Genomic DNA, 25,094 nt, shown 5'->3' with positions numbered 1-25,094 from the left:
GAAAGATTCTGTTGGAGATCTAAATGCTTGTTGCAAATGGGGACAATGGCTTTTCTTTATATGTGCACTACCTTTAGGCTCAGAAGAATTCTGGCTACCACCCTTAAAGCCTGGAATTAATTCAAGAAAAGCCTCTTTCCTCTCAGTTCTTTTAGTGTGCTGCAGGGGCAGTTTACTCAGCAAGGGACCAGAGAGACCAGAACAATCATTGTGAGAATGCAAAGTAACAAATTATCACATAAGTAGAGGCTGGAAGAGACAAAGGAAAAGTTTTAGTGTTTTATTATGAATACATTGTTTCAAAGTTCAATATTGTGTTTTGAATATCAGATAACACTGCACAGCTTCAGGTTTCATCACAAATAATGAAAAAACACTGTTTCTAACTTCCCGCTAATTCTCAGACGTGGCTGAACACTTAATAGAAGGTGAGATTTATTTATTTTTGATGGCCCATTAGTTCTTTCAAGTCCTCCAGTAGAAAATCTCCCTCATCTGATCTGATGGGGTAGGACTACCAATTCTCTGGTATTTTAATGCACTTTCTTTATTCCAGATGACTGAAAGTACAATTTGATTGCATTTGGGAGGGGCCTGCACCCATATATTTAGACAAGTGCACCATTCGGTGGCCATTAGAGTTGACACCGGAGTGAAAGAAAGAACATCTGAACTGTGTCTGAGAAAGGGACACTCCTCTATTCGTTGATCTCCTCTTCGTCGTCTTCAAAAGCTTCTTCGCCATCATTGGCTGTAGCTTCCTGATATTGCTGGTACTCGGACACCAGGTCGTTCATGTTGCTCTCGGCCTCGGTGAACTCCATCTCATCCATGCCCTCACCCGTAAACCAGTGCAGGAAGGCCTTCCGGCGGAACATGGCAGAAAACTGCTCTGAGATGCGCTTGAACAGTTCCTGGATGGCCGTGCTGTTGCCAATGAAGGTGGAGGCCATCTTGAGGCCCCGAGGAGGGATGTCGCACACAGCCACCTTGACATTGTTGGGGATCCACTCCACAAAGTAGCTGCTGTTCTTGTTCTGGATGGCCAGCATCTGCTCGTCCACCTCCTTCATGGACATGGGACCCCGGAAGACAGTGGCCACGGTCAGGTAGCGCCCATGTCTTGGATCACAGGCCGCCATCATGTTCTTAGCATCGAACATTTGCTGAGTCAGTTCTGGCACAGTGAGGGCCCGGTACTGCTGACTGCCTCTGGCAGTCAAGGGGGCAAAGCCGGGCATGAAGAAGTGGAGGCGGGGGAAAGGGACCATGTTTACTGCAAGCTTGCGGAGGTCAGCATTGAGCTGGCCTGGGAAGCGTAGCGAGGTGGTGACCCCACTCATGGTGGCCGACACTAGGTGGTTGAGGTCCCCATAGGTTGGCGTGGTGAGTTTCAGGGTGCGGAAGCAGATGTCATACAGGGCCTCGTTGTCGATGCAGTAGGTCTCATCTGTGTTCTCCACCAGCTGGTGGACTGACAGCGTGGCGTTGTAGGGCTCCACCACCGTGTCTGAGACCTTGGGGGAGGGCATCACGCTGAAGGTGTTCATGATCCTGTCGGGATACTCCTCTCGGATTTTGCTGATAAGCAGTGTGCCCATGCCCGACCCTGTTCCTCCCCCCAGGGAGTGGGTCAGCTGGAAGCCCTGCAAGCAGTCACAGTGCTCACACTCCTTCCTCACCACGTCCAGCACTGAATCCACCAGCTCTGCTCCTTCTGTGTAGTGCCCCTTTGCCCAGTTGTTCCCTGCACCGGTTTGCCCTGGAATAAGCAAAAGAGAGTAGCACGCACTTTAAATTGGGTGAGACAGGAGGGACCCGCTCATTGGCATTAATACTTTTTAAATGGTGATGGAAAAAAATGTTATGAAGCAATTAGATAATATGGTATTGGTCAAAGTCAGGGGGTGGACAAACTGGCACCCACCAACACTGCTGGTGAGCATATGAATTAGCACACCTCTAGACAAGTTAAATACCTATCAATTTTTTAAATGGACATATATTTTGACCAGGTAATTCCATTTGTATTTTTATTTTTTTATTTTTTATTTATTTAATATATTTTTTAATTTATTGGGGTGACAATTGTTAGTAAAATTACATAGATTTCAGGTGTACAATTCTGTATTACATCATCTATAACGTGTATTTTTAAATAGGTAATTCTCGCACATGGTCAAATTCAAAGGCAAAAAAATGTATACGTTAAAAAACAGTTACTTTCCCTCTCCTTTAAGCTTTCTAAATTTTGTATTATGTACAAATATTCTTTTCAAAACAGTAATATTTTTCATATTAACGGAGCCCCTCATTCATCATCCAGAATTACTGTTGCAAAATTTCCTGTGCACCAACTATTTACTTTGTACCTATAAGTAAATACACAGGAAGTGATTCGGTCTCTCAGATTGTTTCCAGTCCAGTGGTGGTAAGGAGATTAACATACCTGAAAGATTTTTGTATTCTTATCCAAGAAATTCAAATAGCTAGAAAGAGAGCTTCTAGTTAGTCTGTTTTTTGCACAATGGTGCATTTTCTCCAACCTACTTGTTTACATCTTACTTTATGGAAGAAATTTTGAGTCTGAAAGTTTGGCTGTTAAATTTAAAATCCCATTTTTCATTTCATTTCATTTCATTATAGAATTTAAGCTCTGTCAGTAGAAAAGCCATCTTTCCCGAGCAGCCTAAATAATGCAGACCTGCATGTGCATATGAATCAGTGCATGTAAAGAGAACTGGTGAGGAGGCCTGGCAGGGACTTATGCTAGTTTTTGCTTTTCTGAACACTGCACATTTTCTATCACACAGTGCTCTTCAACCATTATAGCTCTGTAGCCCTGAAAATATTTTAAAACTACATATCCCTCATACATTTTAAAAGTTGACATCTAATTTGTCTTCATAAATTCAAATAGTTGTAAATGACAAAATTTTAATTTCTAGGGTACTATAAATACTCGCTTTTAAAAACAAAACTGTTACATCATTCTGTTAAATGTATCCAATATAGTCTATATAAAATCAGAAATAAATTATAAATTGAAATTGAATGTTGTTAAATTCTTATCATCACAAGGTGTTAAAAAATGTCATTTTAGCTGTATTTTTTCAATCAGTTCATTTTCCAAAGGTGAATATTCAATATTGCCTGAATGAGACCAGGTTTGGAATCAATTTTATTCTTTGTTTTTGCGTATAAAACTGAGAAATCTTATTTACATAAATATGTAAATGAGAATGAATTGTCTTCTAACAATGCCATTCAATTATTTGATCTTCTTCAGAGTTATCAAATGGTGATCTAGCACCAAAAAGTCATCTTTCAACCAAAAATTTTGTGGAAAGCAGAATCAGAAACAACGTTTTCAATCAGTCTTTTGTTTCTGAAAGATACCAAAAGGCTTTATCAAGACTTACCAAATGCTAACTCTTTTCACTTACAGGCACTTTGTTTAACTGGCATCTTAAGATGCTTAACCACAGAGCTGGGAGGACTATGGGTGGAGTTGGGCCCTTGTTAACTCTCTAGTCCTAACTTCCTGTTAAATTTTGTAGTAACTTCTAGGGGAAGGATGCTAATAAATAGAAGAGCCATTTTGGAATTGGGGCTCTTCTTCATGTGGGCAGCCGGTTGGAGCGCCAGTTGGAAATGTGGCCTGAGATGGAAAGATTCGCACACTCCTGGGGTGACCTCGTTTCTTTTTCTTTTCCCGAATAAACCGTTCTTTTCATGGATTTTCTGGAGAGTTATTTTTTTTGCCAGTCGACAATACTTAGAAAGAGTTGGGAAAATTGAAATATTAATTCCAATGCAACTTTGACAATATATTTTTAACACACTGTTTTAAATATATTTTTGTCAAAATGTTTATGTTGCAGATTTATCTTATTCAGGTTATAAAAGCTATTGTCCATTTAATTGGCAAAGGCAGTCTTCATTATCAGCAATCCTCAAAATTGGGCTTACTGTCAGAAAAACATGACTTTATTTTTAAATTCAAATGGATAGGTTAATATGCATTTCAAGGAATATTAGGAAAACCATTGAACTAAATTATATAGTGTACTGTAAGGTAAATTATGAAAAGCAATAAAATCAAAATAAGAGATACAAAGATATATCTATTTAATAATAAACTAAAAACAAGGTACTGCTGTTTCTCATACTTTCACTGCTAATAAGGCAATGTAATATACGTATAGCTAAAATTCTGAGTTATTTAGGAAGCAGGGAAGATTATTAAAAGGCATTGTATTTGTTTAGTCAATGAGTATATCAAAGCCTGGTTTTGAAAGGAAGAATCATGTATAAAAAATAAAACAAATCCGTGAGCAAGCACGCTGATCAAACGTTCTCTCTGTTGAATGAAAGAGACCAGGATACACTCCACTGCTGATTTGATTGCATCAAGTGCACAGAAGCAAGAGGAGGTAGAGCTGCCATGGCCTGTTTGTCTTTCAACTCAGGGCCAGGACACTGCTGGCACTGTACAGACCTCTCCCTACTTAATCCTCACAGGTTAACTTGATTTTTATCTACATTCGGCTGGTGGCAACAAGTCACAACGACAGCCCGGAGACCAACTTTTCTGCTCTGTGAGCAGGTCCATACCTGATGCTGTGCACCAACGGGGAAGCTGAGGTAGGCAGCAGTGACAGCAGTGAGGCTGCCTCTTGAGACCAGTCTCATGCTATGTCAGATAAGACAAATACATGGAAGGTACTCATGCACTTTGGGGTGGGGGGGCCCTCACTGACGTCTGCTGATGGGCACCCATGGATTCTGCACTTTACCCAAGGCCCTACTCTTGGGCGAATGAGTCTTATCTCAAAGTTCTGTGAATCTTCCAGAACTGGTGTTAATGGAAGTCTGTAAAACAAGAAAAACAACCACAATCCTGTGATTCAGTAATTTTTAAATATATTGACTATTTATTAGTGACTTGTATCACATACAAAAGGATAACCTCCTTAAGTATCTAAAGTCCTACAAATCAGTAAGGAAAACAACAGCCTTTAGGAAAATGGACAAGGATATAAACAGTTCACAGGGAAAAAAATTCAAATACTTGACATGTTCTTCATAAGGGAAATGCAAATAAAAACAAGGAGATTCAATGTCTCCCTTGTGAAATCGACATAAATCAAAACGCTTGATAACACTGTGTTGGTGAGGGTTTGGTGAAAGGCCCCTTCATACACTAGAGCTGCTGAAGGCTTAAGAAGACTAGCTTCTCTGGAGAACAGTTTAGTCCCTTTGGACTCAGCAATTCTACTTCTGTAAATTTTTCTAGATGTAATCACACACATGCAAAATACCATATAGACAAATATTCCCTGAAGAGCAGCTTGTAATAGTAAAGGAAGCAACATAAATGTCTTTTAAAGAGGATGGTATCTGTTCAAAGGAATACTATCAGCCATCAACCCTGGTCCTGAGATGGAAAGATTTTCAAAATACATTGCTAAGAGGAAAAAAAACAGGGTACTAAATGGTACATGAAGTTGGCTATCATATGTGTGTCACAGATATGTATTTGCTGGGATGTGCACAGAATGTACCTGAAAGGACACACAAGAATCTGAGAATGGCTGCCTCTGGGAAGAGCCTGGGTGAGCTCTTCCCACCCAGAAGAAACTTGTACACCCCTTTGTTTGTTTTGAATCCTGGACCATGTAAATGTTTTACCTAGCTAGCTCTCAAAATGAATGTTTTTAACTTTTTAAAAAATGCATTTTGGAAATAAATTGGAGAAAATACACACTGAACTAATAACTATGCTTTTCTCTGAAGAATGGGATTATATGGAGTTCAGTTTCAACATCTTTGCTTATACCAAGTTAACTAAACATACACGTATTTTACAATAATTCAAAAGAAAATTATGAAAACATGCTCCTAAGGAAAATTTTGAAGTGTCATCAGTAAGTGGGGAATTATTAAATGACATACACACAATGGAAAGTTACTGTGATTAAATTACTGTGTCATGGGGGATGTCTGAGATGTTAACGACCTTTTCAAAAAGCTACAAAATGGTATGTGTAGCATGATCCTATTTTCCAAAAACAAAATCAACTTTGTGTGTGTGTGTGTGTGTGTGTGTGTGTGTGCACTTGTGCACATGCACTAAGGTGCATGGGTACATAGAAAAGGTCAGGCAGGACACACCTCCACCATCTACAGCACTTAATTATCCCCAGGGACTAAAATCTCAGGAGCCATCAGTGGAAGGGGTGAGAGGTTTCATAAACCTATTTATACTATATACCCGTATATTGTTTGAAAATAAAAATGTGTGGAAAGTTTAACTTTGTAATGGAAACATTAAACATGTTTAAGTATTAAATAGTGATGTTTCCAGGAGTGCAGAACTGCCGGTCTGAAACAGACCAGGGCTGGCCCCTGTGCCTGTCTTAGTCCCACCTCACTAGTGAGCTCAGCTCCACTCCTGCTGTCTTTGCTCCATATGTAAGGGTGAAATTCAGGAAATCTATAACGCAGTTAGACTTAGCTAGTTTGCAGTCTGACTCACTGCATAGCTTGCTATCTAGCCACCTGTAATTAGACTTAGTTTGTTTGCAGTTTGATCCATCCTGATATTCATCTGTTTTCTCTGTTTCTCCCCTCACTCACTGATTAACTGAAGAACTCTGTTCCCTTTCTCAAGTAAACCCATACCTCATTAATTAACAACATCCTAACCTGGGAAATAGCAATTTCTTAATCTTTAGGCACCCAGACACTGGAATCCAATTTACAACGTCTTGCAGTTTTTACTGGTGACACATTAAAGTCCCAGGCCGCTGGGGCTGAGTCCCAGTCCAGAGTCCGGAGATAACATCATCTTCAAACAGACCAGACCCCAGAATGGATGTCAGTTCTCAAACCTGCTGACTGACACCCCCTTTCCTATATAAGAAAAAGCTAACCTGAAGATAGGTGCAGCTGTCCTCTCTCAGACCCTGGACTCTGCCCAGGCGACCCACCCCGCCGCTGGTGTTTCTCTCCTTACTACCCGAGACAGCCATCACCGCTGGACACTGCCATGGGCTTTTTATCTTCCTAACTTTAATAAAACCTTTCTTCATTCTCCCAATTTACAGAAATGCTTTCACCTTTTGTGAATGACCAGGAATTAATTCTACGCCAGGAGACCATTTAGCCAGTCAAAGGCACCAATGCTAGTGGTATGGCAGGACCTATGGCTCAAAGTAAATGACGCAGAGATAATATATCTACTTAATAATAAACTGTAAGAACAGCCTCTCTATACTTGCCTCAGACCCTGAGGGCTCTGGCAACTTCAGCCCCCTCGGGTGGCCATTTCCTTCTTTTGAAGAGATTCTCTTTCTTCCCGCCCAGCGGGGTCACATAATGAAACCTGGCTGGCAGCCTTTTGAAAATGGTTATTGTCCTTCCTAGGCCCCCACAAACTGCTGTCCACCCCCTCCCCACTCAACCCAGCAGGCAGCAGCCTGGCCAGACCACAGGGGAGGCGCCGGGAACTGGAGGGAGAACAAACCAGTCACCTGGGAGAACAAACTCCGGGCCAGCCTTACAATCAGGGTTAGCCTTTTATACTTGGGGCTCAAAAAACAAAAAACAAACAAAAAAAGAACACAGTGCAATTGTCACAAAGAGACTAGCAATTATTTCATTAAAATAGAGTAGAAACTACTAACTGAAAAAAGACGAGTGGCTTTAGGCAGATCTACAGCCACAGTAAATCAAGCTCACTCTGGTCCTAAGTGTACAGAGATTCTGAACTTGACCCTTCCTCTTCCTCTAGGTCCCACCATTCACTCAGCTTCCTTAATATTTATAGCATGATCAGCCATAAAGTTTTCTCTGTTGACAAAAGGAGGAAGCTGGTGACTTCAGAAAATATTTTGCTACTGTCTCATAGCAACGGACGTTCCCAATTAAATATTTGGGGGTCATGAGTTGAACATCTTCTGTAATGCAATGTTGTGACATTAATCAGCAGCTCCACACGGTAGAACACAAGGCTGCAATTTTTAAACTTTGGCAGTCAGGCTGCAACAAATCCCCAGGGTTTTCTTCGAGTCCAACCTCTGGTTTACCTCCAGCTCACATTAGGGGGTGGATCAAGTCTTAAGGTTGTGTAAGTGCTCCCTGGCCCTCTCCTAGCCCTGAATCTGGAAGAAAAAGGTACAAGTACAGCAAGAGGATTAAAGGAAAGTTTCTTTCTGGTGTTTCATTTTCTCCTGCAAGACGCTTTTCCACTATCTTACTGTGCAGTCAGCAATTTCAAGAAAAGTTTTTTTTCTTAAAAATATATCCATGTTCAAAACTCAAAAGCAGATGATTTTCACTTTTAGAATTGTAAAAGATTTTTCAAATCTTTTTTTTTTAACTGTTTCAAACTATATTTGAAAATGGACTGACACTGGTTTATTTTACCAACTCTGAAACCATGAGATAGAAAGCCATGGGTGAGGGGGATGAACCATCTCCCATTCACAGCGAGTTCTGCCTCTTTTATTAACTGGATAATGACATAAAAACAACTGTTCAGCCAAACAATATATTTATACATTCTGGATGCACCCTCCAGTCTACATAACAAATGTGCTATTTTAGCAAAATAAGCATATTCACTTAAACAATTCACAATTCTTAATTAAACAATGTCAGTAAAAAAAATACTGTTAAATAAAGCTATTTCACATCAGTACAATCTGTTAAAAATTTTAAATATTTTTAATCAAAAATAGGGATTCATGTTCTGATAAGAAGCAAAAAAGCAAGAAGTAATTCTGGAGACAATTTAAATGCCAAATATCATATCTAATATTTTTCAAGGTTTTCAAGGACAGTAAATTAGATAATTAAATAGTTACTATAAATCTGTCTTAATTTGTTCCTCAACTTTTTGATGGCATTTATTGACACCTGGAAAGGCAAGACTAGACCTTCCTTACATGCCCAATATTCAGTTCAAATAAATTAAATCACAGGAAACTTCCACAATTGCTGAAGCTGTTGCTCTGAGAAACTAGCTTATCACAACGTCAATAGTTCGTGATGATTCAATTACAAAAAACTAGTTCACAGATTTCACTCTCTTTAAAACCTCAACAGCTTCTGTATGCACAGGAATGAGGGCTGAGGGTGAGGCCTGACTCCTGAGCAGATGTCTGGGCTGGGACAGTGAGAAAGTGAGGCAGAAAGCACACGGCGTCTGGTGTCCTACTAGAGACCTCCAGAAAGTGCATGAACAGCTGCCATAGCCTCATCATAACATTTCTTATGACAGATTTAAGGCATGTAAAAGGATACGAATATCTACTTACCTACCACCCATTTTACGAAATAAAACATACCAAAATTACACAAAGCCCAAAATAACAAATATGAGTTTGAACATCATAAGTTTAAACAACATAGAATTGGATTTTTTTTTCTATTTTATCTCAAAACGCAGTAAGGATGTGTGTGTGTGTTTCAGCAAACCAATCGTCTCTGAGGAAACAGGGTTCACTGAGTTTCATTTAATATCGTCATCAGGTTTCTTTATGTAAGTCCTGTTTATGTGTGTGTGATACTTTCTTATTTTATACTGATAATTTATACAGACAATAGCCAGATTCAGAATTGTTTTTACATTTCCTAAAGCAGTTCTTAAAGCATTGTCAATTATATTGCTCAGAGTCCCTTATAGAATAAACAGTTGGTTTACATATTTCTTGTAAAGTTTAATTTCAGGCAAAAGCAGAGCAAAAACTGCTCTCAAACACTTGTTGGTGGCATTAACTAACTGGAAAGACTATGACAAAAGTATAAAGGGTTTCAGGTATGTTCAAACTCTTTCACCCAATAATTTTACTTTTGAGAAACTATTCTGTGATCAGAGTTAGAAACAGACAAATTTATGTGAACCAAGATGTAAACATCTAAACTCTCTATTACTGTATTCTTTAGAAGAGCAAAAATTGTTAAGAAATAATTCCCCGATTATTGGCGATTGTTAAGTAAATAATTATACATTATGTGGCTATTAAAAATTATAGATTTTAGAAACTACACATTAACATGGAATATGGCTTATAGTGTAATAGTAGGAAAAAAGATAAAAGTAATAGCATTTACAACTAATAAAAATCAGAAGAAAGAAACAAAGGATGAAAATACACCTCAGTGCCAACAATTATTATACTATAATGAGCATATGGAATAATTTTTTATTCTAGTTTTTAATTTTTAATAATGTGGCTATATATTAGTTTTTGTCAAATAAAGCAAAGTAAAAATTAAAAAATACAAATAATTTAGAATGAAGGAGGATCTCCCTTTTTAAAAGAATGGATAGATCCTTGAGATGATGACAAGCATGTCCCTCACTGTACTTCCTTTTTGGAATTTAGTTGCCAGAAACTCAGGCTTAAATTAATTATCAACCACAATTGAATTAACGCTCATAGTTGACTATGTTTTAAAGTGTCATGTTTTATGACTATCTTTACTATACGAGGTTGTTTCATGTCCTTTTTAGAAGCAGGAAAGATAATATATTTTACATAAAGCTTTAACATATTTTTATATAGAAACTCACAAACTCCCATATTCACTTCTCATGTGCCTCAGGAAGGACACTTACAAAGTCAGCAGCAGCACTTGGCCTCCTGGGAGGCAAACTAAGACAGAGAAGGGACGGACTAGCTTTCCACTGAATTTCGTACCATACCCACACTTGTACATGTACTGCCTATCAAAAAGAAGTGTAGTTTTCTTAACGATGAAATGTATTAATTTTGTTTGGTAAAGTTTACTGCGACCGATTGGATTCAGCCAGCTGTTAATTCAGAAGAAACCTTAAATGACATCCTCTCCGATTCTTACCAGAAATCCATTGAACCTTCAAAGAAAGAATATGAGCACAGTTCTATGTGAAGGTATATTTTTATGGAGGTGGGCCCTTTATTCCAGTCTGCAAAGCTGAAGAAGCCCAGAGAAGGGAACTGATGATACCCCAAAGGTGGCACAGATCTGAAATTAGCCGCCAAGTTTCCCTTCTCTTGATTCCGTGTTCTTCCTTGGCTACACTAGCTCAGTAACCCAGTGAGGTGGTCCAGAAAGAGTCTACAGCTGCCACTTAGTGAGAGAAAGTGAAAGATGATGCTGATCTGTATAAAGAAAGGGGGAAGAGTTGTCCTTTTTCTCTCCTCAGCATACAGAATATTAATGTTATACCAGTCAAGTCTTTATCACAGAGTGCTGGGAGCAGTCCACTAAAGTGGCGAAGGGATGAGAGAGTTTCCGGACACCACAGGAGAGCGTGCAAAGGGGTTCAGCATTTTTACAGACCAATACTCACAAATTCTTTGATCTGAAACTGTTGAATCAAAATTCTTGATTTGCTGAACCTATTAAGTTGTTCTGTGAACAATGTTTAATACTCTTATTTCCCCAAAGGCCTTCACCAACACTAGCCGCTAACAGTTTTTAAAATACTGGCCAATCTGATAGGAGAAAAATATTTTCTTGTTTTAATTGACTCCCCTTCATTCCCAATTACTAGTAAACTTTGTCCCTAGGTATTTATAATTTTTATTGCTACTGTGAATAGAATATTTCCCATTATATTTTATAATTGATTATTGCCTTTCAGGTGATCAATTTGTCCCAGAATGCCTGGGGCTGTACCAGTTTCAGCACTGAAAATGCAGGGTTCTGGGGATGCCCCCAACCCCATCTCTGCAGTCCCAGGCAAATCAGGACAGTTGGTCACTCCGTAGCAACAATGTCTAGGTGTTTTTATCCTGCGTCTGGCTGCCGGACTGAGGTCATAAGTGCTAGTCATGGTTCAGCGGATCATCCATCTGGAAAATCCAAGAGAGTCATTCCATCTACAAACAACAATTTTGTCATTTCTCCTAAATGATTTGTGTCTTTTCTCTCTCTCTGCCCTTTGTGCACTGGCCAGCACCTTCAGAACATGGAAAAACAGAAGAGACACTGAATATCTTTTTCTTGTACCTGACTTTGTTGGGAATACTTCTAAGGTTTCACCAGTGAGTATAGATTTGGTAGATAACTCTTAAACAAAGGAAGTTTCCTTCTATTTCCAGCTTACATAGGAGGTTTTTTTTTTATCTTCTACAAATCAGGAACACATACTGAATTTTATCAAATATTTTTGGGCATCTATTAAGATGCTCTCTCTCTTAATCTATTAGCTAACTTCTTAATGTTGAACCATCTTTGCCTTCCTAGGATGTTGTTAATATTTACCAAGTATTTACTGTGTACGAGATATTCTAAATACTTACGGTTTAAATAACAGAGGTTAGTCTCAATGAAACCATCTCTACATGGTACCTTCTGAGGAAGTGGTTGGAATGTAGATTTTTGACATATTCAGTTTCTATACCATAGTCTCTTTAAGCCAGGAATCAGCCTTAAGATTATCTTATTTCCTTGTAAGAAACTGCCTTTTTCAGGTACTGAAATTGTATTTGTTGATTGATTGCGATTTCGGTTGATAAGTAATGTTTTTTTCCCCTCTAGGCACATTTCTTACTCAATAGTTGCAATGGTAATTTTTGAGAAGTAATGTAAATAAGTATGTGGTAACTAACATTAAAATACAATTGTCAGATGGAGAACTTTCAAATCTGCCACCCATCCTGTAGGCTCTACTTCAGCTCTTAAGATAGAAATGGCTATGAATGGCAATGTGTTTGCATAGTAGCTTTTCATTTTCTATCGTCAATTCCTCTAATTTGGTAGAATATGTCTATTAAGTCCCTGAGCACGGCTATTCAATAGATCTTTCAGCTATGATGGAACTGTTCTGTGTTTACACTCTCCAATAGGGTAGGCACGAGCCACATGTAACAATGGAGCAATTGCTATGTATCTAGTACAAATGAAGTGAACTAATCTTATTTAACTTGAATTAACTTAAATAGCCACATGTTGCTAGTGGCTACCACACTGGGCAGCAGGGTCTAGAAGCATCTTTGCTTGGGGCCAATTATGGTCTCTAGCTCAGCAAAAGGTAAAGAATGTAAATGTCCCCATTTGTGGACTATAAAAATATTTATAATTTAGGTTTTCTGATGTCAGAAAAGGGGTACCAGAGAGCCTAGCCCTGGTCTACACGTTGTTATCAGTTTTACCTTTCCCACTGCTTTGTGGGTTGTCATGTTTAGGAAGAGATGATACCCAAAGAACTCATAAATTTTTTGTGAATGATCATTTTGCTGAGTCACCTTTCTAACAGGTCACTGCCTGATTCTGCTACAAGGTAATCAATTCATATAACAATAAAATCTTCCAAGATTCTGTACCCTCCTGTATACTTTGAAGTAACCTTGACTCAAAACCATGGCTACAAGGTGATGGAGGCTGGTAACACTAAAGGTGCCACTTCATTTAATTTTACATAATTTTCTTTAGAAATTTGGAGAGGGACAAGTGCTATTATCATTTTTGAGGTAGAAGGAAGGGGATGATTTGCTCAATTCTGATAAAACAAAACTCATATGGCACCAGTCTTTAGAAAGAAAGCAGAACGACTGTCTATAGACAATGGAAAAGAAATATAGGTACAAACACACTGAACTTAAAAGATGAGCAACATAGGAACCAAAAATAAATGATTATTATCATATTATAATAATTTATAAGGGGAGAAAGAAGTTAATATCTAAAAAAATTTTTTTTAAATCAAGAACTATCAGTATAAACATTTCATTTAGAAACAGAGATTACTTTCCTAAAGAAAAACTCAAGACTTAACAGAGGTGCCTGTGATGAGGCTGGGAACTGTTGGTTTCCATTTTAAGGTTTTCTCTGCTGTGTGATGTTTTTAATATTGCACATAAATCAGTCTGATTTTTTTTTTTAAAAAAAAGTAAAGCAGGAGATGGAACCTACCAAAGATGAAGTTGTCAGGCCGGAAGAGCTGCCCAAAAGGCCCAGACCGCACACTGTCCATGGTGCCTGGCTCCAGGTCCACCAGAGCAGCCCTGGGCACATATTTCTGTGCTGGAAGAGAACAAAGTCCACCAACAAGGGTCACTTTCTGGTTTCTAGAGTAATGGACTCCCCCATAGCAAGTCCCACCAGCACAGCTGCCTGGAATGTTTAAAGCAGGGTTTCCTCAGAGAGGGTATCTGGCTTTCTTAGAATCACAGAATCTTAGCACTGGGAGAACATAATCTCACCCTTGAATTTTTCAGATGAGGAAACCAGCCCAGGCATGACCGGGCAGAGGAAGTTCCAGGAATAAGCAGGGTGAGAAATCAGGTCTTCTGACTTCCTGACTCCTATATTTTCCAGTTCACCCTAATACTTCTTTCCTGTTGGGCAGTTTTACTTTTTCAGTTCCATGGAAATAAACCTTATCTGTTGTGGCAAATTTCCCTGCTGCTGTGACATTCTTTCTGCTTTTTGGCACCTCCCTCATGCACACACATCCATGAACCCAAGCCACAGTCTAAGCACTTCGTTACAGGTACCATTCTGTGGGCTGTTTCCCAGGAGATACTCATTTATGAAGGAGTGCGGCTGTGCAGCATTTTCATTTGTAAGCATTCTTTTCTGCCAGTTGGGGAAGAAATTCTTCCCAGTGGGGATAGGATTAATGTGATCGCACAGGAACTGCTCTAAAACTCCTGTCCTGCTAAGCACATACCCAGATTGAAGACAGGATGTAACTAAGCTGAACCTAAAGGTTAACAGGCCATGCAAAGTATACTGGAATTTTCCTTAGTGCTATCTAGAAATGTCATCATCTTTGCTTTGCTGTTAGACCTTTTGTCATAACTGCTTAATGAATAAAACCCAATGATTTACATATCTTGCTCTTCTCAGCTCTTGTGTGGACAAGCAGCATGTGACTCCAAAAAACTGAAAGTGATTATCTCTGGGAATGTGTGTCCCGTGTGGAAGAGTAGCATCTATCATTTTCTGGCCGTTCTTTCAGTGTCTTAGTTTTTGTTGTTTTGAAGGACTTGTATTACTTTTATAATAAAAATTGTTACAGACATAATGTATACATGTAACCACAATGTTATACGTAGATATACAGGACAGGGGTGATATTATTTCCAAACTTGGATAAACCACAGCCTGGATTTTTACTAAAGCCCACCAGACAATTACCCAGAATTGTCTAGTTTCAGCTTCCCGGGAGTGTAAAGTCTTTTTGAAGGTCTGCAAAGGGCCAGAAAAGTAATTTAAGGGAATGCTTTTCAAATTTTTGGCCAAAAACCTCCACTGAGATACATCTTAAACTGGAGAGAGAGACAGAAAGAGAGAGAGAGAGAGAGAGAGAGAGAGAGAGAGAGAGAGAGAGAGAGAGAGAGAGAGAGAGAGAGAGAGAGAGACAGAGAGAGCGAGAGCGCCAGCCGGGTATCACCCACTGAAGTGATTTCACAACACCAACGGGTGGTCTGGTTCAAAAACTCAGACCTGCTTAGAATTGGGCTGTTTGAAATCAACTGACCGCGCATTTCCCGCCCCAGCGGGACAGAGGGAGGAGCCGAGCATCCTGCTATATCCCGGGTGAATTTTTACGAGAGCAAACTACCCCAGCGCGAAGGCGCACCGTAAGCACCAACGCCGGTCCAGGCGGAGAAAATCCGGGAAGACCCCAGTCCCAGAAGGGGATGGCCGGGGTCCCAGAGAGAAGTGGTCGGAGTTCGGGCAGGGTTGGCCTGGGTCCCGGGATGGGGGGGGTGGCCAGATCCGGAAGGGGGATGGACGGGTTTCGACAGGGAAGGGCGGGGTCCGGGAGGGGGATGGTCGGGGCGAGGACGTTAGGGGTCTGGGTGGGGATGGCCGGGGTCCATCGGGGAAGGGGCGGGGTCTCAGAGAGGAGGGCCTGGGTTCAAGCGGGGACCTGGTCGCACCAGGACACTCACACGATGACTCATTGTAGTAGACGTTGATTCTCTCCAGTTGCAGCGCCGAGTCACCTACGTAACCTCCGGCCGGGTCGATACCATGTTCATCGCTGATCACTTCCCAAAACTTGGAGCAGGTCGACGTGGGGAAACACAAGGTCAGAACCCAGAGCCCAGGGCGCCTCTCACCGCAACCCCGCGGCTCACCCCAGGGCTGGCGGGGCGGGGGACGTGCAGCCGCGGCTGCCGAATTCCAGGCGCGCCTGAGCCTTGGGCGGCCGCTCCCAACTGGGGTGGGGATGGTGTGTGGGTTGGGGGGTGTGGTGCAAGGGGTCCTGGGTTGTGACGCCCCCTTCTCGGCCACGCCACCCATCCAGCACTTCCCGGGTGCCGCGCAGGGCAGGACTGGGCTCCAAGGACGGAGGGGCAGAGCTGGTGCGCACTCGGGCTGGCAGCTCCGCGCGGTCCTCCAGCTCCCATGGTCCAGCCGGGACACCCCAGGCCTGCACGCTGCCCACTCGCAGGGAAACCCAATGCCTGCTCGACGCGCGCCCGACCCACCTTGGTGCCTATCTGGTTCCCGCACTGGCCCGCCTGGATGTGCACGATCTCCCTCATGGCCGGTGCCGGCTCTGCGCTGGGGGTACTCACTCTTCGGACCGCGGCGGCAACTGCGGGCCGGCGGCGAGCTTGGGGGACTGGACCCTCCGCCCTTCCTCCACCCTTTTCCCCTCCAACCCGGGCCGCCGGGACCAATGGCGGCGGGCCTCGCCCTCCCGGGCCGCGCCCTCTCCGCCCCCGCGGTCCTGTGCCTCCCCCCCCACCCCCCCGCCTCTGCTCTTCGTACCCGCCGGGCCTCCCTGCCCCGGCATCAGCGCCCCCCTTCGGCTCGCCTACCCCTGGACCATCCTCTCCGGGCCTCCTCGACTCTGCGCGGTCCCAAAAGGGAGAACAAACAGGGGACAGCTGAGGGACCTCTTGCCGGGAGAGTCAGGCTGGGAAATGAGCGGGTCCCTCGAGCACTCATCGGAGCGGGTCTGGGGGCGGAGATGGGATGAGACGATGAGGACTTTAAAAGTGGAGAGGCAGGGGAAGGACCAACAGCCTCGGCAGCTCCCCCACACCATTTTGCTGCCTCAGTTGCCGACCTGTCCCGTAGAGACTGGAGACCCCTCGGACTCGGCAATCGAGGAACTGTGGTTCCTGTTGAGCTGACGTGGGCAGGCAGGATCCCACCCGGAGCCACCCTGGGTGGGTTCCGGGGCTGCGCGGGCCTGGGAGAGTGCGCACGGTCCCCGCCGGTGCCGCGGGTTTAAACCCGGGGGATAGAAAGGCTTTGGGACAGGAAAGTGGAGCTTTTCAGGGTGACTCTGACCCCTGCCCCCGCCCCTCCCGACTTTACCGCGGTCACTCGTTCTTATGTCTTTGCCCTCCTGCCTCTCCGTCTCGAAATAACAGGTACTGTTCCATTCTGACGACTCCGAATCATTTGTAAAGGAGTTTAAAGTGAATACGTGACTGGATCGGAAAATGAACATCCCTCTGCACTGTCGTCCACGCAGTGGCTCCATCAGGAGTCAGAGATGAAAAGCGGTTTGGCCCCAAAAGGGCATAGAGGTCTGGGCTCTACGCCCGCCATTTCCTCACCTTCCCGACTTCTGAGCCCAGGGGACCCCGTTTTGCTGTTCGCAGAGACGTGTGCATGTGTGGGTGCTGTTTGAATGAGTGCAGTGCTGAAGAAGGGCAGTGTAGTTCTACAGAGCTTGTCTTCCTTGTCTCTTCTCAGTGGGCCACTGAGAGACGGGGCATCCCTGCAGGATGAACTAAGCTCTCCCTGGGGATTTGGAGACAATTCTGCTATGCAAAGCATGGCTCCACATTTCTTTTAATAATATGATGCAGCCCTGACCTGTCTTTTTTATTCCAGCCATCCCAATTCCCAGTGCTTGCTGGGGAGGTCCTTCTGGGAACCTACTACCCTCAGGCCCCGCAGCAGGTATAGAAAGCCTTCACTTGTTAGCAGCTTGCATTTAGCGCCCTCTAGGTTCTGGGCCCCCCACCCTCCCTGCTCAGTGGCCCTCTCCCTGCCTCCAGCACCACACACACACCTAGCCCTGCTGCTGCCAGCCCTCCCACAGGCATGCTTCACCACTTGGACATGTAGAACTCTCTCCAGTCCACAACCATGGGCAACTCCAGCTGGCAAGGCTCATTCTCTCAGGTACTCCTGCAGCAAATAATGTATCCCAGGTGTAAATCAAGGTTACCTCTTCTGGGCATGAATTAGGTCTTTAGGTCCTCACTTCTGGTCCATCTTCTGGGCGGTCTTGTGTGGTAGAAATGAATGACCACTGGATGGTGAGTCAGGGTGACTTGGATTTCAAGTCCAGTCTATTTCCAACTAGCTCTGTGTTGAGTCACTTAAATTCTCTGGGCTTCAGTTTACTCATCTGTGCAATGAAAGGATTATCCTAAGGGACCTGATTCTATGGCACCTTCAATGTGACTATGCATCCACCAAAGACTTTTGCATGAGTTTCCCCATGTGAACACTTCAGCTGAGGGACTCTGGAAACCTCTAACTGCATCCCCTCCCAGGTTGAATGTGCTGTAATTTGCACCAGCAGTTTCTTTTTAGATATGTAAAAACTTTGGGGAAATCCTAACAAATGTATGTGTGGTTGGAAAGAGGTGGATGGACTTTTTAAAAAAAATTTTTGGAGTTTTTCAAATGTTTCCAATTTTATTTTATTATTATTTTTAAAATTTTATTGGGGAAGGGGAACAGGACTTTATTGGGGAACAGTGTGTACTTCCAGGACTTTTTCCAAGTCAAATTGTTGTCCTTTCAATCTTAGTTGTGGAGGGCGCAGCTCAGCTCCAGGTCCAGTTGCCGTTGTTAGTTGGAGGGGGTGCAGCCCAACATCCCTCAGGGGAGTTGAACCAACAACCTCGTGGTGGGCTGCAACCAACTGAGCCATCCGGGAGCTCAGCGGCCGCTCAACTCAAGGTACCCAATCTTAGTTGCAGGGGGTGGAGCCCACCATCCCTTGTGGGACTCGAGGAGTCGAACCAGCATCCTTGTGGTTGAGAGCCCACTGGCCCATGTGGGAATAGAACCGGCAGCCTTCGGAGTAAGGAGCATGGAGCTCCAACCGCCTGAACCACCTTGTGGGCCTAAATGTTTCCAGTTTTAGAGATTAATTCTTAACCTTTGGATCCCTGCCCCTGTCGTCCTCCCACTCACCCTGCCACACTGCTTCTCTGCCTTCTTCTAGGTCCCCACATCTCTATACACAAGGTACTTCCAGGGAAGCAGGTGAGGCCACAGTCTTGCCCATGCTATGCTGTCAGACTGTGAGCCCAAGATGACCCAGCTGCCCTCCTCTGAGTACTCAGCATCCTTATTTAGACTATTGCCATTGCACAATATAATTATTGATTCCAAGTACATACACCCTTCATCCATCTACTGGTGCAGGAAGCCTGGCAGGTGGAGGGCCTATGTTTCCTGGAAGAGCCTTTTCTCAGCTCTGGTCACTCAGTCCCTGTGGAATCAAGCCACTAAGTAGCTTTGTGGTTTGCGGGAATAGCCACCTTTTCAATGCTCCTTCTTAGGTGGGAATTTGAGTCCGAGATATTTGACATGCCAGAAAGTAGGTGTCAGTGTGGCTTCAGGAACACCCTATAACCTGGATTTGATCGGGAAAGTGGATTTATTGGAGTTTCTGGTGGACTTTCCCTGTTGAGTGGCACCCCAGCCTACCGTCCACGCTATGAGGGGGAGGTAACTGAGGTGACAAAGGCTCCCTGCTGGTTTCTTTTGTACAAAACTTATGGAATCATCACAGCAACCCTCCAAGGTATTACTGCAGACGAGAAAATGGAGGATTGAAGCGGGCCCATTGCAAGTAGGGGTGAAAGGATTCCATCACCATTCTTAGGCCTGTCCCTAATATTGATGGGTCCAGTGCAAAAGAATACAAATGTCTAAAGATAGAGAAGTTAGAAATCAAGCTTACAAGAATCATAGAGAGTGTGTTCTATCCTCTTGCCTTAAAGATAGACCATCTTATCTGGAAAGTCAGGCTGCAGTGTAGAATTCTCAGATTCCCTGGGGATTTGCATCAGCAGTGGCAGTGGGGGAAGGATGGCCTCCAGCCCCAACTTTCAGCTCACCTCCCTTTGTCCCCCCCTTTTTTTTCCAGAGTCATGGCAACTTTATGGTCAGTGTGGACAGAGTGGTGAGAGGGGCCTCAGTCATGATAGAGGCACAGGAGGCAGCCACGGAGGGTACCCACGTAGCAGTCCCAGAGGGCCTGGTGCCGGAAGCCACCCAGGGAGTGGACTGATGCCGAATACTGATTCAAGAAGAGCCGCACATCATTCAATGGCCAGTGGTCAGAGCGGCAGGGCTCCACGAACTTCTCCACGAGGTCCACAAACAAGTGTCTGACTTCATCCCACACTGGGAAGAGTCCCCTGTGCACACCTGTGCTCATCCTCCTTACCCACACACGCAGCCACTCCCGGGCGTCCCCTTGGTGCACATCAGTGTCACAGCCAGCTGTGGGAGGAGAGGCCCTGGAATCAGGTTTGGAAAGGTTGGGGTGGGGAATCCTGAGGTCCTGGGTGCTGAAGTTGTGATGTGGGCCCTGAGGGGGCACCTCCCAGTGGCTCTGTGTCTAGGTATGAGGGCAGTAATGGAGCTCCAAGTCCATGGCCTTGGTGCTCTCCGTAAGTCCATGGTCCACGCTCTCTAGTCTGCTTGCTTCCCACCTCCTCCAGCCCCTCATCTTCTCTTGTGCCTTTGATCATATTTTACTTCTCCCCAGAATGCTCTCTTCTGTTTCCTCCACAGTTGCCCATCTGGAGTGAGGATTCTGAGGTCGCTACCCCGGTCTGCTTAGGAGATGGAAACCAAGTGCTCACCACTCTTCGCCCCTTTCTCTGTTGCCATGATAGAAGAGTTAGGGTCCCATTCTCTCCCCTCCAAATGTTGAGAAGCTCCTGAGGAAAGGCCCTGAGGGGCCAGGTCAGGCTCTGTAACTGGACTGGTGATGGCCACCACTGATCTTATTTTCAACTAAAACCCCAGATTTTGACAAATGCAATGACTTTGGACCATTGTGCTCTTCTTTTTTTTTAAATTTGATCATACTTTTATGTGATCTGACTCTTGGTGGATAGAGGATGGGTTCTTCAAAAGGGAGTAGCCATTCCAACCTGTCAGCTGTGCAGAGGGAGGCAGATGCTAGGACAGAAAATGGGGATTGTGCCGTGCTGTGAGAAGGGTAGGTAATTATTCCTCTCTCTAGGTATTTCCACCTGGACTCCAAGGACTGTGATAAACTTGTGACTCTCCAGTTGCCTGGGGTGAGCAGGCTCTGGCCACACAGCCACAACCAGTGAAGGAGGAGTCGCTATAGCTCCAAGTTAACTCTTGGGTTAAGCTCCTCTGCCACCTGGCACCTTCAACATAGCATTGTCAATTTTTCTCTCTGGAAGTTCTGCAAAGGGGAGCTAAGGTCCTACTCATCTGGCAAGTGGCACCCAGAACCAATGTCAGTGGTGCCTGCATGTAACTTCAACTATTCATATGAGTTCAACTCTATATGAGTTGAAGTGGCTCAGGCCGTTCCATCTGAGGGGTCCTGTTACAAACGGATGAACCAATTATAAAGGCATCCTGCAGACTTGTTAAATACCAGCCTGTGTTTGGTGCAGGCTAGGTAAGTACCGTATTTTGACGTGTACGATGTACACACACGTTTTTGGCCCAAACTTTCAGGGGAAAAAATCTTTCATTTTAATTTTTTAATTCGAATTTGTATTTGATTACATTTAGGTACTTGTTTTTTGTATTGTAAAAGAATTTTAGCATGTATTTTTTTTAACATATTGTGGTACAAGAAATGTTATGTAGCAAATAATTACAAAACACAAGAACAGATACAAGGTGCAAGAAATTTTACATATTGGTAACAAATTTACGATATTTGCACATCATAGAAAATCAAGAACTCTTCATCCTTGCAAGTTCAAGTTCATCATAAGTTCAACAAAACTGAATATCGTATTCCAGGGTATTATTTTGCATACAGATATCATTATTGATTTCTAGAATTACACTTTTAACTCATTAGCATGAATAAAAGAATTAAAAACATTTATATAGATATGGAATTAGTACTACCCATGTATAATGAGCATCCTTATTGTTCCCTCACAAATTTGGGCAAAATACAGTATATTTTCTTGGGTTCTAATTCTTTTGAAAAATGATATTTCATATATAGTATTTTTCTTTTAAGATTTTATTGGGGAAGGGGAACAGGACTTCACTGGGGAACAGCGTGCACCTCCAGGCCTTCTTTCCAAGTCAAGTTGTTGTCCTTTCAGTCTTAGTTGTGGAGGGCGCAGCTCAGCTCCAGGTCCAGCTGCCGTTTTCTAGTTGCAGGGGGCGCTGCCCACCATCCCTTGCGGGACTAGAGGAACTGAACTGGCAACCCTGCGGTTGAGAGCCCACCAGCCCATGCGGGAATCGAACCAGCAGCCCTCAGAGCTAGGAGCATGGAGCTCCAACCGCCTGAACCACCGGGCCGGCCTCCATATAAAATATTTTTTTAAATATTGGCCAGCCAGAGCACCATATTCATGGGCCAAGTGGATATGAGAGGAACACTTATTCCCGAGGGCCCTGAGAGTGTCTTCAGTGTGGCTGTGATGTAGCACCGTGCAAGGCACTCTGGGAAACAGGCCTGCCTCCGTCCCTCACATGTGTTAGAATGGGCCAGCGTTTACTTCTCTGTGCCTCCCACCTCTTTTCTGTAACACTGATATCAGAAAGTACCTAATGTCTGGTGGTTTTTATGTGAATTAGACAAAATAGCCCAAACTGCTGGCATGCTGTGAACTTGCCATTTCTACAGCCAGGTGGCAGCACAGTGATCACAGAGACAGAAGGGGACTTTCCAGGGCTCTCCCTAACTTCTTCAGGGCCTGGGGTACGTGTACTGGAGGCCCACCTCGTTTGTAACTTTATTTAAAAGTTATTGTGCAGCAAACAAGTGTTGGTGAAGATGTGGAGAAAAGGGAACCCTCGTGCACTGTTGGTCGGATCGCAAATTGGAATCTAAAGAATACAATAGATGAGCAAAGAAAACAGACATAGACTCAGATACAGAGAACAAACTGATGACTGCAAGATGGGAGGGAGTTGGGGATGAGTAAGAAAGGTGAAGGGATTAGGAAGTACAAATTGGTAGTCACAAAATAGTCATAGTATGGGGAATATAATCAATGTTGTAAAGACTATGTTGGATGTCAAATGGATTCAGGACTTATTGGGGGAGTATATAAATGCCTAACCACTGTGCTATACATCTGAAACTAATATAAAATAATATTGAATGTTAACTATAATTTATATATATGTATATATATATAGTCACAGGATGTAAAGTACAGTCAATGGTATTATAATAGCTATGTACGATGTCAGATGGGTAGTAGTCTTGGTAGGGTTATCATTTTGTGAAGGGTGTAAATGTCTAATCATTACATTGTCTGGTACACCTGAAACTAATTAAAAAAAAAGTTATTGTGTAGTATTTATAATATGGTCTAGTTCCCCACTTTGACATATATGTATGAATCTTTATGACACTCCGAAAGGCCAGGTTTGAATTTAGAATTTTCTGACGCGATGCTCCAAATTCTCTGCTGGGACATGTGCAGATACGGCTACAGAGCGGATGAACCATGCAAACAGCACACTCAGTGAAAGAAGTCAGACATAAAGACCACATAGTGTATGATTCCATTTATGCAAAGTGTCCAGGTAGGACAGAAAGTGGATTAGTGGTCGTTGGGCCTGGGGAGAATGAGGAGTGGGAAGTGACGGCTAAGGAGGGAGGGGTTCCCTTGGGTGTGATGAAAATGTTCTAAAATGGGTTGAGAGGATGGATGCCCAGCTTCGTGAACATAGTAAAAACCTTTGAATTGAAGACTTTAAATGGGTGAATTGTATGTTAGGTGAATTATATCTCAATAAAACTCAAAAAACCTTTCTGGGGGACGTGAAGCTGTGGTGCCCTGAAGGTAACTGGAGCAACAATAAAACCCAAACCCAGTTCAACCATTGACTAGATTAACAAACTTTTACACTAATATTTTGACAAGAGATGAGGCACGCCCATTCGAGGCACAAATATTATTTATCTCAGTCTCCACAGTTCTCTATAAAATGATACAAAAAGTCAAGGAAAATCCCCAACACATTATTAAGAGATAAAGCAGAACCAGACCCAGGTATGGCCCAGATGTTAGATAAGGGCTTTAAAGTAACTATGATACTATGTTAAAGATTTAGTGAAAAAGATGAACAACATACATGAAAAGATGGGGAATTTCATCCAAGAGAGAAGCTAGGAAAAACAAGGGACGAATTTTAGGAAGAGGACTGTGGAAGCAAAGTGGAGTGGAGGGGGTCATGGGGGAGATGAAGGACATTATTGCAGGGGGCAGTACGATGGGGGCTTGACCCACTGTAGGAGCATTCTTATTTGGGGAGGGTGTTGGTAATTACTTTGAGTTACTGTCATGATGATTATACGAGAAGTATGGTATAAACTACAGCAATATATTTAAAAATAGAACTATAAGATCATAATTCAGGTACTTCCATTCCAGTAGCTGCTTGAAGGCACCTGTCCGAAGACACCACACTCTGACACACAGCCCTTCCACCAGGTGGCTGGGCTGAGCATCTTGGCAAGACCCGCCTTATCCGTGGGCAGAGCGGTGCCGCTGGCTATTGGATAGTTCACAGTGAACTCCCTCGTTCTGAACAGTCTTCCTGCTCCACTTCTCTGCTTTCCAGATTCCCAGAAAAACACCCTCTCTGGGCAAGAAGCACCTGGCTGGCAAGAAGGTCCCCTCTAACTTATGGAGTGTCCTGAAAGATGCCCTTATGAGCCCACAGGCCAAGAGGTTTTTCATTATTCCCATTTTTAAAAAAGGGTAGGAATTGACATCAAATTATACTGCAAAGCTATAGTAATCAAAACAGCATGGTACTGGCATAAAAACAGACACAGATCAATGGAACAGAATAAGGAGACCAGAAATATATCCATTCCTATATGGTCATTTAATCTATAACAGAAGAAGCAAGAATTTACATTGGGGTAAAGACAGTTTATT

At 43.2% G+C, this 25,094-nt stretch overlaps 1 protein-coding gene and 1 long non-coding RNA gene across 2 annotated transcripts; one reads left to right on the top strand and one right to left on the bottom strand.

Moving 5' to 3' along the window:
• Positions 1–266: 266 nt before the first annotated feature.
• On the bottom strand, positions 267–16,821 carry TUBB6 (tubulin beta 6 class V). The gene is made up of 4 exons (XM_019711362.2): positions 16,449–16,821; positions 15,906–16,014; positions 13,915–14,025; positions 267–1,762 (listed from the first exon to the last, which is right to left on the bottom strand). The coding sequence occupies exons 1-4, from the start codon at positions 16,503–16,505 to the stop codon at positions 699–701; spliced, it is 1,341 nt and encodes a 446-aa protein (XP_019566921.1). The 5' UTR covers positions 16,506–16,821; the 3' UTR covers positions 267–698.
• On the top strand, positions 15,553–22,156 carry LOC109434442 (uncharacterized). The gene is made up of 4 exons (XR_012498802.1): positions 15,553–15,675; positions 15,943–16,045; positions 20,096–20,335; positions 20,749–22,156. It is a non-coding gene; the product is annotated as an uncharacterized LOC109434442 (long non-coding RNA).
• Positions 22,157–25,094: the final 2,938 nt, after the last annotated feature.

Source organism: Rhinolophus sinicus, linkage group LG09, assembly GCF_036562045.2.
Source record: "Rhinolophus sinicus isolate RSC01 linkage group LG09, ASM3656204v1, whole genome shotgun sequence".
Classification (NCBI taxonomy): Eukaryota; Metazoa; Chordata; class Mammalia; order Chiroptera; family Rhinolophidae; genus Rhinolophus; species Rhinolophus sinicus.
The sequence above is the reverse complement of the archived record's forward strand: the minus strand, read 5'-3'. Positions and strand labels throughout refer to the sequence as shown.